General features: G+C 45.6%; 3 protein-coding genes and 1 pseudogene across 5 annotated transcripts; all 4 read right to left on the minus strand.

The window, feature by feature from the left end:
• Positions 1-1,982: 1,982 nt before the first annotated feature.
• LOC112889860 (late embryogenesis abundant protein 6) lies at positions 1,983-2,476 on the minus strand. Its single transcript, XM_025956641.1, has one exon. The coding sequence runs from the start codon at positions 2,390-2,392 to the stop codon at positions 2,015-2,017; it is 378 nt and encodes a 125-aa protein (XP_025812426.1). The 5' UTR covers positions 2,393-2,476; the 3' UTR covers positions 1,983-2,014.
• A 546-nt stretch (positions 2,477-3,022) lies between these two features.
• On the minus strand, positions 3,023-7,859 carry LOC112889859 (eyes absent homolog). The gene is made up of 6 exons (XM_025956640.1): positions 7,583-7,859; positions 6,248-6,497; positions 5,660-5,827; positions 4,806-4,899; positions 3,975-4,130; positions 3,023-3,683 (listed from the first exon to the last, which is right to left on the minus strand). The coding sequence occupies exons 2-6, from the start codon at positions 6,488-6,490 to the stop codon at positions 3,433-3,435; spliced, it is 912 nt and encodes a 303-aa protein (XP_025812425.1). The 5' UTR covers positions 6,491-6,497; positions 7,583-7,859; the 3' UTR covers positions 3,023-3,432.
• A 347-nt stretch (positions 7,860-8,206) lies between these two features.
• LOC112890661 lies at positions 8,207-9,818 on the minus strand (annotated as a pseudogene).
• Positions 9,819-11,381: 1,563 nt separating this feature from the next.
• Positions 11,382-15,748, minus strand: LOC112888540 (UMP-CMP kinase 1-like). 3 transcript variants are annotated; one of them, XM_025954767.1, is made up of 10 exons: positions 15,342-15,748; positions 14,453-14,478; positions 13,909-13,963; positions 13,658-13,775; positions 13,356-13,512; positions 13,058-13,138; positions 12,876-12,983; positions 12,454-12,525; positions 12,240-12,309; positions 11,382-12,145 (listed from the first exon to the last, which is right to left on the minus strand). In XM_025954767.1, the coding sequence occupies exons 2-10, from the start codon at positions 14,468-14,470 to the stop codon at positions 12,099-12,101; spliced, it is 726 nt and encodes a 241-aa protein (XP_025810552.1). In that variant the 5' UTR covers positions 14,471-14,478; positions 15,342-15,748; the 3' UTR covers positions 11,382-12,098. The 3 variants fall into 3 exon arrangements, with proteins under 3 accessions (XP_025810552.1, XP_025810550.1, XP_025810551.1); XM_025954765.1 differs by having other exon boundaries at positions 14,453-14,536; XM_025954766.1 differs by having other exon boundaries at positions 14,453-14,536; positions 15,337-15,748.
• Positions 15,749-16,139: the final 391 nt, after the last annotated feature.

Below are 16,139 nucleotides of genomic sequence, written 5' to 3' on the forward strand. Positions count from 1 at the left end.
TACAGCATAATATGATCAAATCAAAGAAGAATGTAGCATAAGAATTTTCCTTACCAGGAGGCCAAATGCATACTGCAAAAGCCGAGATGGAGAACCCAAAGGGAGAGGGATGTTATAACATGACATAATAGTAGCTTCAGCGAGAAAAGCTCTAAACAATGTGGTACTTGACATAGTAGCAGTACTGCAGTGTGGGACTCTAGTGCACATTAAAGAAAGCATAGAGAATAACTAAGCAGCAGACCACAAACAACAACATGCATATATCATCGCAAATTCCGAAATCATCACAATTTCACTACAGCGACATACATGATACCAAAAATTGCTAATAGAAATGCAGTTTCTGCACACAGCCAGTAACGAAAAGGCAGATGTGCAGGCAACCCTTCTGGGTACAGCAAACTTGAACGGTACTCTCTTTGGAACAGATCAAATTTATGACTGGCAGCTAGTAGAAAAGAACTAGTGTAGATGGACTCCTCGGTTTGAGCAGAAAACATGTTGACTAGAAGTTATGTTCGACTAAAGTCCAACAGAGCCACATCCAAAATCTTGAGACCCAACTGCTCGAGCGACCAGGAAAAGAAAACACACACACACACACACAATCCCTTAATAAAGAGTCAGAGAGGCTATACTCTGTCCTCAGAAGTCAGAACTAAAAGCTCATGATTCCCTGAGTCTTTCCTGTTCATGTTGGATATCATTGACCCAACACAGGCTCTTGTATTCAAGATAGAAATTCCGAAGTACTTGAATGTCATTTTGCCAATCAACTGAAGCCCTGTCCTTCTTAGCAAGTTTTTTTCTGCAGGATTCCATGGAGGGACATGGTATGTCAGAAATAGCCCACCGAGTAATAAAATGAACTGAACGGGGATCAAAGTAGTACTGGTTTAGTACGTACAGTCATGTTTTGCAGTGAGAGCAAGCATAGCTGAATCAAGGATGGTAAACATGCCTTGAACTGTAGAAGCCCTCTCTCATTGTTGCTGGGATGCAGATTCAAAGCCATTGTGTAGGCTTGTTCACAAACTGCAGCGAGGTAAGATAAGAATGATTACAATGATGTAGAAGCAACAGCCATAAGAATCCTAGGTGATTTGATTAACGCAAGAAGCCTTAGATTGATAAAGTAATAGGGGTTTTTAGTCCAGTCTGTTTTTGTTGGCATTGTTGTGAAACGAATCACCCCGATTATTGCTGCTGTGTTTTCCTGACTAAGCAGAACCGCGCTTATACCTTGATTGGCGACACCCAATGATCTACAGCACGCAATTCGCTCGCGAATCACCAAGACTTATCAGACGACCTTACTCATTGCTCACGGGCCCTGACAATGGAGGTGCTAGTAACAGGCAAGCACAAGATGGCAACTGGCAATCGCCGCAGTCCCCAAATCAGTTGAGCAGGTCAGGTCGACAAGCGCAACCAGCGCCGGAATCATCCGTCAAGTGGCAAAAAAACCCCAGCCAGACGCGAGTGTATGTTCGAATCGAAAAGCACTCTGGAGTCTGGACTGAGTAGGGAGCAGAGAGACGGGAAGGAGAAGAGGAGGGTGTGCGGTCGGCGGCTGGTGGTCGGGCCCAGGGCGGGCGGTACGACGGCGACTAGGCCCAGAGCTAGTCCTCCCGGCGGGGCCGAGACGAGGCGCTCCGCTTGAGGCGTTTGAGTTGGGCTTGGGCCGTGGGGGCCCTCGGGTGATTCTCCGGGCTAGCTAAGCTAGTTTGGGTCCGTCATGGCCCACCGCCCAATGGTTATTACGAGATGCATTTTTGTGATGAATTCATCCATATTCATGCATACATTCATTTGATTTGAAGCTGATATGATATCGACCTCCACAGCACAAGCAGTTAAGGAAATAAAGCAACACTAGCTAGTGCACATGGATCATCATCACTAGCTCGCTCGCTCGCACGACGGACACAACACCAACATACAGATGCAGTTGCTCTTCCTTTATTTCTCTTTTTTTCAGAAAGAGAAACACTAGTACTGGACTAGTAGCCTAGTAGTAGTGCTTGGCCGGAGCCGGGTGGTGGTGAAGCGGCCCAGCCGGCGGCGGCGGCGCGACGGTGGTCTCCGTCGTGCCGGCAGCCGGCGGAGCAGTTCCGGCCATGCCGACGCCACCATGATGATGGCCGACGCCGTGGTGCTTGCGGAGCCTGTGCTGGATGGCCTCCTCGCGGTGGAGGGCCTTCTCCTGGTGCAACTCCATCTTGGCGGCCGCCACCCTGGCCTTGCCGCGCTCGTGCGCCAGCTCCCTCTCCGCCCGGGACCTCGCCGTCGCCACCTCGGCCTTCTCCTCCGCCTTGGCCTGCTTCTCCTTGGCCTTCGCCTTCGCCGCGCTCACACTGTCCTTCACCTTCTCCTTCACCGCCTGCATCTTCTTGAATTCCTTCTTCTTCTATCTATCGCCTTCTTGATCTTAGCTTGCAGTTGCACCTGCCGACCTGCGGATGGACAGTGACGACTAGCCGTATTTAAAGAGGGAAAAAGAGGCAGCTGAGACACCCGCTGACTAGGCCACGTAGCCGAAGCCGAGCTCGACGCCTGGGTGACACGTAGCGACACGTGCCCGCCTTGACACGAGAGGCCTTGTTTGGTTTGGGTCCTTGCATTGTCGTCATCTGTACATTCCAGCAGCACTTGTCCGACGACCTGTGAACCACGGAATCAACTTTTTACACAATGGAATAGAAACATTATTCCGGCTTCCACGTCAACAGATGCTCTAACTGTTTCTTATTACAAATCAATTTACAATAGCTGCAAATTTTGCCTTAGCTTTTATACGAGCAGTTTACATATTAAAAAAAACAACAGAGGGAAGTGCCTTTTCTCTGTGGAAGCTTTTCATAAATTTCAGCTTGAAACCATTGAAGCACTGTGGGCATACATAGGGAAATGGTTCTTGCTCTTACTCAATCTAATCAACATAGGCATGAAAGCATCCCCTCCTGTGATGGCATTTCCAACTGAACACATGGACAGGTCCGGCAGGAACGTCGCAACACAATAGCCAACCTTTGATTCTTGCTAATTAATCTCTCATAATAAGGCATGCACCACCTCCTGTTTAAAGAAGCGGTAACATCCACCAATCTATGACGCATATGTACAGATTTTATATGGCAAATAATTGGCAATGCAGAACAGCGGAAAATAACGCCCGGACACAACACCAGACAATTGCCTGAATCATAGTAAATGGCAACACAAGACAGACAATCTATGACATGCTCTGGAACATGCATGGACGAACTAGTCAGGCTCTTATTTATCGCACCAGCCTCCTAATTCGCCAGATCGAGAGAGGACAACATGTTTCTTCCCACGACATCTCTTTGCTTACAATTTCCTCAGACCGGACCTCCATGGGCACTGGAGGTCGGAGGAGAAAACCCAACCAACTTGAATTGCTGGTCAACCATCTTTGCTTGATGACTCATATATCACATCCATGTACGTCTGGACTGTGGGCATGTCTAGGCCTGGGAACCTGTGAGGGGCGTCGGGTTGGAACTCAATCTTGATGAATGGCCACTTCATAACCTGTGCGGCGCTGCATTCTTCGTGCCCATCTCCGATCGCACAGAAGCGGACATTTGGACCGTCAAAGCGCTCCTTGATCCATTTGAAACACTGCAGCTTCCCCACTTCCCATGAGCTGTAAACTGCAACACGAAAGCAAGCTGTTACTGCAAACTTTGTGTATTTGTTTACAACTAATCTCACGGATTCCATGTACGGTCTGATAGACTAATACAAGTAATGCAGATAGATTACTAACAGTAGCTTCCTTGTACAAAATTTTATAAGGTATAGAGAGCCAAAGAACACTAATTCATTGGATAAGACAAGTGTTGTATTTCATGTCCAGTCATCAGGTAGGATGTGTTGCTCGCACAGTGCCATATACAACAAAAAAGAAGTGCTCAAGGGATGTTCCAGAACTGGAGGCATACCATTCTCAGACGAGACCACATCATCCAGGTGATACAGCAAACATTTGGCAAGGCTTGGAATCAGCGACCCTGATGTAACTATGCAATTGATGCTTGAAGAGTTGGTAGTAGGTGCCGCTGCTGATTTACCCAATGCTTCTTCCAATAGCTTATGAGCTGCATAACAGGAAAAAGTGTTCAAGCGTATAACAGTAAAAATAATAAGACTGGAACTGGAGTTTAATAGGTAAAAGCTCCTCCTTTCTAACCATCTAATGTCCTGTTTTTGCTTGTTTATCCACACAAATTTCAGTAAGCTTATGAACATAGACTGATCACAAGGCCAGAATGAGTTTGTATAGTTCAGTGTTTAGACCACCCTTTTGATTAGTGGGGAAAAGGCTATTGGCCAAGCAAGAGTTACAGAAGAGGATAATAAGTATCAGTAGGGAAGCAAGCTGTGACCAAGGTAATAGAAGAGAACCTGTCCAGTGCAAGAACTAGACTATTATGAAGCAACATACATGTTGGATTGGTGGTGATACATGTATTCAACACTCTTCTACAAAGAACCCTCCACAGCTTAAAACAGATGGGGGCTATACAACGAACCTCCATGCATACAAACTAATGGAAAAATAACCGATAAATTCTTAGGTTCCTAATGGAAGCAACGATATTCAGTAAACTGGACACATATTGTAAAACAGATGGGAGCTATTATATTATCAATTTATTATGTACTACTAGGCTCTGGTAGATTGTTATTGGCTGTAAGCTCTTATAGCTTAGATGATTTCAGTGTCTCAACACTAGAAATAATCAATAAAAAACTAGTGCGAATGAGAATACCTGAAGACAGCCAGCCATCAGTATACTTATCAGTCAAACTATACAGGTCATTCCAGACTTTGACCATGTGTTGGTCCAGAATTTTTTCCAGACCCTGCAACCACAGAAACAGCCCAGTTAGCAATCACAAATAACCCAGCAATAGAAGTATGGTTGCAAAAGCAATAGGGCTACATAAGAGCAATAAAAAAGCAACAGAAAGGTGCTGATAATAATATTGTTGCTCTGAAAAATTCCCAGTACTGAACTTTTGGGAGCCAATTGCTTACCTTTACTAAAATAAACTTTTTCTAAGATCAAAACTTCTTTACAAAAGGGCCTCCAACAATGCACACTGCTAGTTAACGCTGCAGGAGAGAGCCTTCATACGTTTTGAAGTTCCAGCTATAAAGTTCAGTTGCCTAAGACTACAGTCTACAACATGGACATACTTTCTTTACATATTTCCCCTCTTCCACCATGATACAAGATTACACGGCAAACCTTTCTGTCACAGTGTGGCAACTCGTTTAAAATATATACACACAAGTGCGTACATATCGCAACAGAAAACACAGACTGTTACTGTATGCACACATCTGGCTAAATAGGCAGTAAATTTCATTCTCAAGAAACAAAATGAGAGTTACAGTAGTTCACTACAACAGTGATCAGGCCATTTAACCCACCATATTTAGAAGGTTCGATCTTAAATACATCCATAACCATTGCAAGGTTGTCATGTACCTTTGCATGTCAAATAGGAATGCAATAACATGGACACCATAAAGCCAAAAACAGATACCAGGTTGAATCACCTTATGAAGCAAAACCTTTAAAGGAAATATTGCAAGATAAAGTAATTGCTGTGAAACCTTTGCATATTTCTCTCCAATAGCACGATGCCTGTAAGCAAGCTTCTTTTTGTTCACATCATCATAGGGTGAACTAAAACAGTCAGCCTCAAAATCATATGAGGTCAAGTCTCTCCCATCATCATATTCACTTAAAGCATTGAGATAGGGTTCGTTGTAGTTCTCAATCTGCATTAGTGTGAAAACAACCAAATCAGTTGAAAAAAAAAAGAGAGAGATGAGCATAATAAAAGGGAAAAACAGTTTGTCCAAAAATGAGCAACTAAAAGACTCAGGAGGAACAGTGAAGAAAACAATAGGGAAAGTTAAATGAATTATATGAATTGCAATGTCAGGGAAAGTTTCATCTATGGGACAAATAAAACTAGCCTTCATCGGTATAACTACATTACCATCCTAGTCAGGACACAGGAAATCAGAATGGACAGTTTGAATTTCTAGAGTCAACATATTAGGTATCCGAACAAATTTCTGTACAACTTTGCAACATGGTTCTGAAATATATAAACAATGAACACACATAGAACTTGCTCATGATATAGTAGATAGCTTAAATTTATGACAGTATGGGTTTAGGTGCTAACTGACCTCCTCATAAAAGAAGTGCTCATCACAGAGTTCAAGAATGAGGTTCTCCCAGCGCTTCCCAATTTCAACACTTTTCTCACGGTCCTTGAGGCCATCAAAGGCCCCAGCATAAGACCCATCCAGAAGCGACTTGAGCAAAATTAGTGTCTCATCCATGTCCCATATGTACACCTTCAAAGGCTGCTCCGTCAGGACATTGGTTGAAGCTTGGCCGGTAGCCAAAGCAGGAATAACCTCATCCATTTCACTCCTGTTCAAAGACCAGACTATGTCACGCTAGAATCCATAATTACAGGCAACTACCTAAATTCTGATGATTCCTGTTTGGCATGCTATGAAAAATGACTTCTGGCGGTTAGAGAATTCACTATTTGCGAACCAAATATTATAGCAAGAGACATGAGGGCACGAGGCATCGTATCCAACTCTGAAACTCTAAAAGAAACGCGATACACGAACCTACCAAAAGCAAGAAGGGCCCTTTATTTGTCCAGCACTCTATCACAAGAATAATTTTTTTTAGACATACGACAAGGTCGGCCTAATATGACAAGCATGATGAAAAGGCTTCATTGGCAGACACCAACTGATTCACTCTATTGAATCCCCACCCACCCAATAGGTGGTGACTGTGTGCCCCTAACAGTTACAGAATTTACTATTTGTGCACGGCATACTATTGCAAAAGCATGATATGAGGCATCGTAACTGATCCTGAAACACCGAAACAAACATTACATGAGCCCAACCAAAATGAAGGAGCACTTTTAACTGTCTAGCACAGGGATAATTCGTTTGTCGGCCTAGTACGACAACATGATAAAGTGTTTTCATTGGCAGTTACTAAGCGATCCGGTTTCCGTAATCCCCCCACCCAATAGGGGGTGATTGCGTGTGGACTTCCCGCTGTCCTCCGTAGCCCCAATTGTCCATTCTACTCCACATGTCACCACACAAACATCAGTTCCTGATTGTGCTGCCATGGCTGAGAAGCAGGTTGTCTGAGATCATTCATATGCACCTGAACCTGCAACTCAACTGGTAGCAGGGTTGGAACAACTAAAGTTAACCTGCGCTAGCCGCTTTGGGTAATTGGGTATGCAGTCGAATCCCCCCAAAGGAATCGAAGCATCAACTGAGACCCGTCTACCGAACAGAAGGCAATCGAAGCATGGACGAACGGATTAGATAGGATTAGCAGTTTGCCACTACTACTGAGCACACAAATCAATCCGCGACTACATAGTAACCGATTGGGGATTATATTAAGAAAGATTCGGACTTTATGCTCAGGCACAGCAAAGTAAGCCAGACAGACAGGGTAGGGTTCCTTACCAGCAAACGATGAAACCAATCCAGCACCTGACGGGTGGATCTCCGCGCCTCGTCGAGGGACGGCTGCTGCGGAAGGGCGGTCCGCGATTGCTGCCTCCCGTCGCCGGCGATGACGAGGCACAGCAAGGCGCGAGGGAAGGGGGCGGATTCGGTGGGAGGAATCAGAAGCAGGGGAGGGGGAGGAAGAAGAGCGCGGTGCAGAGCCCAAAGTGCTGACGACTGACGGGGAAGGAAGGGAAGGGAAGAGGGAGTTCAGTTCGTTGGACCTGCCTGCAGACTCCTTTTCGGTTTTGGTCTCGGGGCAAAAACCAAATGGCCTCGTGAATTCGCCACCCTTTTCGTTTCACTTTGCCCACACAACAAACTTTAGCTGGCCAAGATTATCTTCCACATCATCGAGCATCCATCCAATTCAGGAGTTCAAAAGCTCCTTTGCAAAATTGAAATTGTTTGCTACAAGGGGAAACAACATAAGTTTCCTTTAGAACTCAAAAAGGAAGCGCTCCTCCGTTCGTTCGTTCACCTTCCCTTTGTGTTTTGCTATCATAGGGTGCAAGTGAGTAGTAGTATTTTGCGAGTCTGCGACACTGATTACTGATTAAAAAATCCATCTTTCCTCATAAACATATGCCATGTAACGTTACGTGGCAGGTTATTAATAAAAAATCAAAGCCTTTGTTGGGAATGGCGTTATGCTACGAGGTCTTGTGAGTGTCCACCGGCCTGGGGGGGTGGGGCAGGTACCGCACCCGGCACTTTGGGTTGCTTCTCCTCCTCAGCTGGTAACCCAGCAGGCAGGAAGTGGTGAGGAAGACGGAGATGAGATCTCCAGCTTGGCGAGGTCGTTGCCGGGGCAGAGCCGGCCGCCCAGCCCAAAGGGGAGGAACGTGCCGGCTCTCGGCGAGTGGCCCTGCAGCAAGTATGCAGATCACTGCTGTTTTAAGCTTCATCAGACATTCAGAATGACAACAGTGTCTGTGCTGTTGTTGGCACAGCACTGTACGTCTGTACCTCCCATCTCGAGGGGTTGAACTTGCTGGGTGCACGCTCCTGTACCACAGCTCAACTTTCCATCTCTTGGGGATCAGGTACCCTGTTTTTCAGAGTTCAGATCAGTTGCTGATTACACATGCGAAATCGATGTTGACCAGCCGCAGCGTCTCGTCGATCACCTTTTAATTTTGTTCGGACAGAGTTCATGTTCGTTCAGTTGACTGGTTGGTTGCATTATTTTGTTGCCAATGGAATCTGATGCTGTGTTTGCTGAACTGAATGTATTACAATGCCTTTGCTTTCTTGTTACCCGTCCATCTTCCTCAGCGTCAGCCCTTGCTGCTCCTGCTCCGCCTGATGAATGAAAATAAAGAAAGATGCATCAGCCAGAATGATCTCGTGATATGCAACTAATGTTGTTTGACCTGAAAAAGATTCAATCTTTTCATGACTACTAATATTATAAATCCACCAGTACCTTCGCCTTTGCAAAGAAGCCCGGGTTCTCCTGCAGGAACAAGGTGGCTCACATGGTGATGTGGCCGGACGACTCGTGCCCGGCGTTGAGGTACATGATGAGGATGTCGATGATCTCGTCGTCCGCCAGCCTCCGCCCGTGCTCGTCCTCCGCCTCGATCAGCCGGTCCATCATGTCCACGCCGCGGCTGCTGGTGAACCCCTTGGCCGCCGTCACCGCCCGCCGCTCGTCCAGGACCCCCCGCAGCACCGCCACCAGCCTCCGGCGCGCCCGGAGCGCCCGCCGGTACGCCAACCCGGGGAGGTTGATGGCCATGGCGCGCATCCCGCAGTTGAGGTCCGTGTAGCCCCGCTCCAGCGCGTGCGCGGCGGCCTCGTCCGCACCGCCCAGGAAGATCTGCACGATGATCTTGAACGTCATGCGCCGGAGCTCCGTGAGGAACTCCACCTCGCCGCCGGCGTCGGCCCAGGACCGCAGCGACGACGTCACAGTGCGGTCGATGAAGGGGAGGTACGCGGTGAGCGCGTCGATGCCGTTGATGGGCGCGGCGGTGAGCTTGCGCAGGCGCCGGTGCTCGTCGTAGGGCATGGCCACGAACGACTTGGGCCCGATCAGCGCCACCGTCGCCTTGGGCCAGCCGGTCACGAAGCCGTCGTCGTCCATGAGCACCTGCTTGCACGCCTCCGGGGTGCTCACCAGGATCGTCGGGCTGCTGAACATGAACGCCCGGTACACGCCACTGCAACCGAACCTGCAGGCATTCATCCGGCAAAATCAGCACAATTGACGACGTGCTCTCGTCAGGCTGATCTGATCAAAAGATCAAGACCTGATGCCAGAATGATCCATTTTTTGCTTTCCTTTTCTGTCAGCAGTAACTTGTTTTTTTTTTTGAAAGTCTGTCATCGATCAGTAACCTGTGAACATGCATTCTGAAGCAGCCCATGTGTCTAGCTGCAGGGATCGTCACTCTTTCAGGTAATGCAACATGCAAGTTTCTGAACTTGCGATGTCAGTTCTTTGTAAACTGAGCGGCTCAAGAGACTAATTTCAGAACTGAACCTCGCTTTCAGTTTGAGTCTCTCACTCAATGCGACTCTGAAGAAGAAGAATATGAGCATCATCTTTCCTTTTGAACATAGTACTATAGTAGGTACTAAAGTGAAAGGTAGCAGTAGAACATATTCGCATGTAGATTAAGCAGTGCTCAGCAAATCACCATCAGTTGAGATTGAGGAGATCACCAGAGTGCTGATATCGCTTTGGACCGACCAACACTCGGCGAAGAAGAATCGACAGAGACAAATTTGGAGGACGCCTTGTGCCCTTGTCTAGCAGATTAAAGACGACTCCACGGCAGATGGGTCAAACAATAAACTGGACTTTTTTGTTTTGCAAGGAAAAGGATAGATAAGATAAGTAAAGCTAGCTGGTGCTTTTTGACAGCGGCTATATGGATGGAGAATCAGGACTGCAATCAGCAAGGTGCCAAACTTTAGCCTCGTTTAGTTCCGAAGGCTAAATTTTAGCTCCGTCGCATCAAAAAGAATTTTATCATTTAGAAGTATTAAATAAAATTTACATAAATTTTTTTTGCATAGATGGGTGCTAATTCGCGAGACGAATTTAATAAGCCTAATTAATCCATAATTTGCAACTGTGATGCTACAGTAACTATCCGCTAATCATTGATTAATATGCCTCATTAAATTCGTCTCGCGAATTAGCCTAGAAGTTCTGCAATTAGTTTTATAATTAGATTTTATTTAATATTTTTAAATAATAAGATTCTCTTTGACGTGATAGGGCTAAAGTTTAGCCCTCGCGGACCAAACAACCCCAAGAGCATCATCAGCTATTTATCAAGGTATGCCAAAGATGGAATCTGTCTGGTGCTGGCATGCATGGAGGAAGGAGTGGAGGTGGAAATCAATTAAAATCCCTTTTGGACAGTGGGGGCAGAGCCAGCAACCATTCCTATCCTCCATGCATCTGACATTCTGACTGAGTGACTGAATGGCTGTGTTCTAAGGTTGCAGCATCTCAGCCTGACAGAAACGAGGACAGTGATTTCACTGGCTGCAAGTGATAGAGTAGCAGCCATTGTTTGGTTGCTTCATTCTACTTCCATATATCAGGACAAAGCTAAAGGGAATCTGCATGCATGCGTGTTTGAAAGTATATTTGTATCGACAGAATTTGTTCTGAGGAGTGTGAGCAAACAATTTCTTTTTGTTGAAATGTCTGAGCAAACAATTGAGGGCACACAAAGGACTGAGAACAGAAACGGGTTCAAAGGAAAATGAAGAGATGATGTTGGAGAAAGTCTGAACTGAACAAACACTATGTGTGTGTATGCCTTTTGGCGGGCTTACTCGCCGTCTACGTTCCTTACAATCTCCTTGTGATGCTTAATTCAGGAAACAGAAACAACCCTTTCAATCTTGCCATAATTCGTCAAGTAGTTTGATGGCATTGGAAAAGGAAGGTAAGTTCACATCAGCAGCGAAATGGGAAAGTAAGTCAACATCAGCATGGTGGACCAGGTACACGCAACTTCTTCATCATCAGGTCCGTGTCAGTTTAAAAATCCAAGGCTCAGGAGCATGGCACACTTCTCCTCAAGGTGACGAAGGCCGCGGCGGCGGATGGCTTCGAGTGGAGAGCATGGCACAAATCTCAGCTGGGACAGGGACGCACCAAGCTGAACAAGCCCAGATGAGAGTTGACACGCTTCTGAACTCCAGGACTACAAGACTCCTGCAACCTCCAGCCTCCAGGACTGAACCAACAAGGACAGGTGCAGCTGAGCAAGGCCATTCTCTTTTTGGTTAACTGTTTCTTTTCTAGTTTTTACATAACTCTGCCTCTCTGGCAATGGATGGTCCACAACACTGATGAATCTGCACAACATGCACACCAGATAGATAGATAGATATACACACAACACTTCAGCCACAGCAAATGTTTTCTGAATCTTTTCTGTATGTTGCTCCAGCCTTGAGGACTGAGCAAGGATATATACACCACTACCACACAATCATCCTATTTGTCAGTTTGTTGCCTCGGTGCCTCCTGTGTCCCGAAGCATCCTGATATTCAGTCAGAAGCCATCAATCATGAGTTATGCCGGATCGATGCCAAAAGCTATAATAGGAAGCAGCTGATGGTAGCCTCAACACTTACCACAGAATAATTCCAGGAACCGCTTGAATGGATTGCTCCGTGCTCTGCTCACATTGCCACCCTGGTTTGCCTACCGAACCAGGAAAACAGTTTGAAGCATATTACAATTGTCAGTCATCATCAAGTCAAGTGGCTTCAATACAAAGAATCAATTACTTGTGCCATGTTTAATTTGTTGAACTAAGCAATTGGAAGAGGGAACATGAATGTGAACCTGGGTGTTCAGCTGCACGAATATGGCCTTTACATCTTCAAAAACCTCATCAGCGGATTTAGCACCATCAACCTGAAGATGCGACACGGCCAGCTGTTATTCATCACACCAGCATTTATCACGATAAACATTTGCGGTAGTAAATCTTTTTCACTGCATAGAGAACTATGTGTCATAGTACTACTGGTAAACTTCTGCTTGTCGAGTTTGTGGTCACAACTTTCAGTCTTGCTACATATATAACAACCAATAGTCCAGATCCCAGGGTGAATGGCTAGGCCTACATACAGATGTGTAGAGTAGAAAGGGAAATATGGAGCACAGTGCTTTTACCTAAGTAAGAATGAGTTAGTCACAGTTCATATTTATTCAGTTCTAGTGTACATTTCCTCTAAAAATCAGAGCAGTCCCAAATAAATTACCCTTCTAAGCTTCCCCCTTTTCTCATAATACTGAACAACAGGCATAGTCGACTCCTGGAAAACTTCAAAGCGCCTCCTTGCGGTGTCGATGTTGTCATCATCTCTTCCCTGTGGATGACCACATCATTAATCAATCGTGACAGAAATATGAACACGGGGATAAGAAATCACTAGAACGAGACCTGATTTCGGTTTAGAATGCGACGCTCCATCTCTTCCTTTGGGCAGTCGATGAACAGTACGAACTCAGGTTCAATGCTAATCTGGTAACAAGGACACAACAAAATCAAAGGGACATAGTACTATGTTTAGCACAACGAACTCGTACACATGTGGCTTATGCACCTTTTAGAACCGAAATACCGACATGTCAGAGTCAAACTTTTTCTTTTTGATGCAATTGAGTCATGCAGATAATTTTTTTGATGCAACTGAGTCATACATTTAGAAGAGAAGAAAGAAAAAATATGGCAATCTTACGATGCTGTCATACGCTTGACGGTTCTCTTCATTTCGAGGGAATCCATCAACAAGGAACTTATCATTTCCACTTTGAAGCATGGCCTTGAACAGTAGCTTGACGATTAGCTCTGACGGCACGAGCTTTCCTTCATGCATCATATTCTTTATCATCATGCTGAGTGAAACATAGACATGTTAATACGTATAAAGTCGGAAAGATATATAACAAGATGATGCTAACAGCACACAAACACAGGTACTAATCAGATCAGCGGCAGAGTGGACAGCATCAAGACGGATACTATTGGATCATGCATTACCCCTGTTCGGTGTCAGATTTAGCTTCCTCACGCAGAAGATCGCCAGCGCTGAGATGGGTGAAGCCAAAGTGTTTGACGATCTTAGAACACTGAGTGCCCTTGCCACTGCCAGGGCCGCCTGCGCAAAGATGTTCAGAATCAGATTCAGGGCACATATACCGTGGTTGTGGTCCCTAAATAATATGCACGTTATTTGTTTCATTATTAGCTTATTAGCGTATATAGAGAGAAAAAACATGCGGGCAGCATACCTATGACAAACACAACCGTTATCTTCTTCCCAGGAGGAAATGATCCAACTTCATTCTGCTTACAATTAACAATCAACAAATAGTGTATGAAATATATACATGATTACCAAAAGAAAAGTAGGCCTAAGCCGGGCATATATAGACTTGTGTTATCATAAATCAAGGCGTTTTTATGTGAAGACATGGCAAACTGCTAGCAATGACTGATGATAGGACAGCCACAACTCACAGCTATCCATACATAGTGGCAACAGAGCACCTAGCTAGTTGCAGAATTTGCAATGATGGATCCAACATATATTCAGGATTACTCCTGAAGCATACAGCAGCTGTATGTGTGACAGCAGTTGCACAGAAGCTTTATTTTTGGGGAATTACTATACTGTAGTAAGAGAGAGGCTCATCATATATGATTGGTCACTACATAAATTAGTTGTTGAGCTTAGTTTATATCAGATTGTAAGCACAACTGCACAAGTTGGGGGGGGGGGGGGGGGTGAAGTATGCTTATCATCGAAATTGCAGCTGCAAGTAGTGATGGTACCTTGATCACATCTGCCATCCGGGCCGCTGTGTGGATTAACAATAATTATGATGATATGGGTCAGAAGAAGCCGGCCGATTCCAACTGGAACAACAGGTGATGCAAATTAAATATATTCAGACAAGAAGCACATTGTTGGAATGAAGCGGTGCAGATTTTGAGCAAGCAATTAAGCACGTATTATTTAGATATTGGGCTTTTTGTCAACATGTCGTCACTGCTGATTGCTGAATAGTATTTTTTATAAAAAAAGTAAAAAAAAACAGTGCTGAATGGATGGAGCTGAGCTGACACGTAAGGGCCTTTGGTATCAGCAACTACTAGCTTCCGAAAAGAAAAAGGACACTGACGCATGGTCTTTGTATGTATGCTACCTAGAGGCTTCTTGAAGTGACACGTATGCACGGGCGATCTGACGTGTCCATCTAGACATGTCATGCAGTATGTTTTTTCTTTCTTTTCTTTTCTTTGAAGAAAGACTGAAATTTCACCGGATTGACAATCATGTGGAGGATGCATGCATGGAGCACATCATGGTTACTATATTTGCATAGATTAAGGGCCAACTTTTAGCAAAAGTGTGAGCAGCACATCATGGTTTGTTTAATTATATCCTTCCGATCCGTGAAGCTGGATTGATTTCTTGGAGTAGCTAGAATATCCGAGAAGCTAAGCTAAGCTGGCGTAGGGTAGGGAGCAACTAATAATTAAGAAGAAGGCAGGAAGGAAATAAGAAGAAAAGCAAGGAGAATGATACTATTATTGTATATGAAAAAAGAAAAGAAAAAAGGAGTTGGAAGGAAGCATGCGTGCAGCACGCGGATTAGATGGAAGAAGAAGATGATGACGATGATGATGAAGAAGAAGAAGAAGGAGAAGAATACCTTACCTGCAGATGAGATGCCGGCCGGCCGGCAAGCAGAGGGAGATGGATGGATGTTGTCCTGAGGGATCGGGAGAGCGAGCCTGCTTGCTTGCTTGCAGGCCAGGTAGCACTAGCTAGTTGGTTGGTGTTGCTGGCAATGAAATGAAATGTTGTCAGAAAGGGGAAGGAAGGGGAGGAGGCCTCGAGAAGAAGCAAAGACAAAGGCAAAAGGCCAAAAAAGGGTAGGAACAGAGAGACTGCGAAAGAAAGAAAGAGAAAGGCAGCCAAAGCTAGGAGCGAGGGCAATGCAAAGCTGTGGATTCGGATTCCACGATGCCTCCCTCCCTGCCGATTTCTTTCATTTCATTTGCCGCTGGGGACCGGGCCGGACCAAAGAGCTACTAGCACCACACCAGAGTGGCAGAGTAAGGATCAGAATCTCTCCTTGCCATGGCACACTCGCTTGCAGTATTATTCTTTAGCAGCTAGCTTCTTAAGAGAGGGGTTGATTGCTTTGGCCCAACACACTTGTGGCCCAAGAAGGGGCAGGGCCTCATAAAGCCCACCTAGCATGATGGTATGTGGCCCAAGAAGGGCAGCGCCTCATAAAGCCCAACACACTTCTACGTACGTACTCCTGCAATGCAAGCAGCAGCTAGCCGCACTTGCCGTATGATGATCTTGCTTTAATTTGCGGCCGCCGAGATGCTGCAGCTACTTTGTCACCCAAGGCCGAGATGGCAAGCCGCGCTTCCTCACACTGCTCATCAACAGCACCATGAAGATGTTTGCAAAGCTCCACAGCGGAGAGTGGGGCTTGGA

The sequence above is a fragment of the Panicum hallii genome, chromosome 4 (genome assembly GCF_002211085.1).
Source record: "Panicum hallii strain FIL2 chromosome 4, PHallii_v3.1, whole genome shotgun sequence".
Taxonomy (NCBI): Eukaryota; Viridiplantae; Streptophyta; class Magnoliopsida; order Poales; family Poaceae; genus Panicum; species Panicum hallii.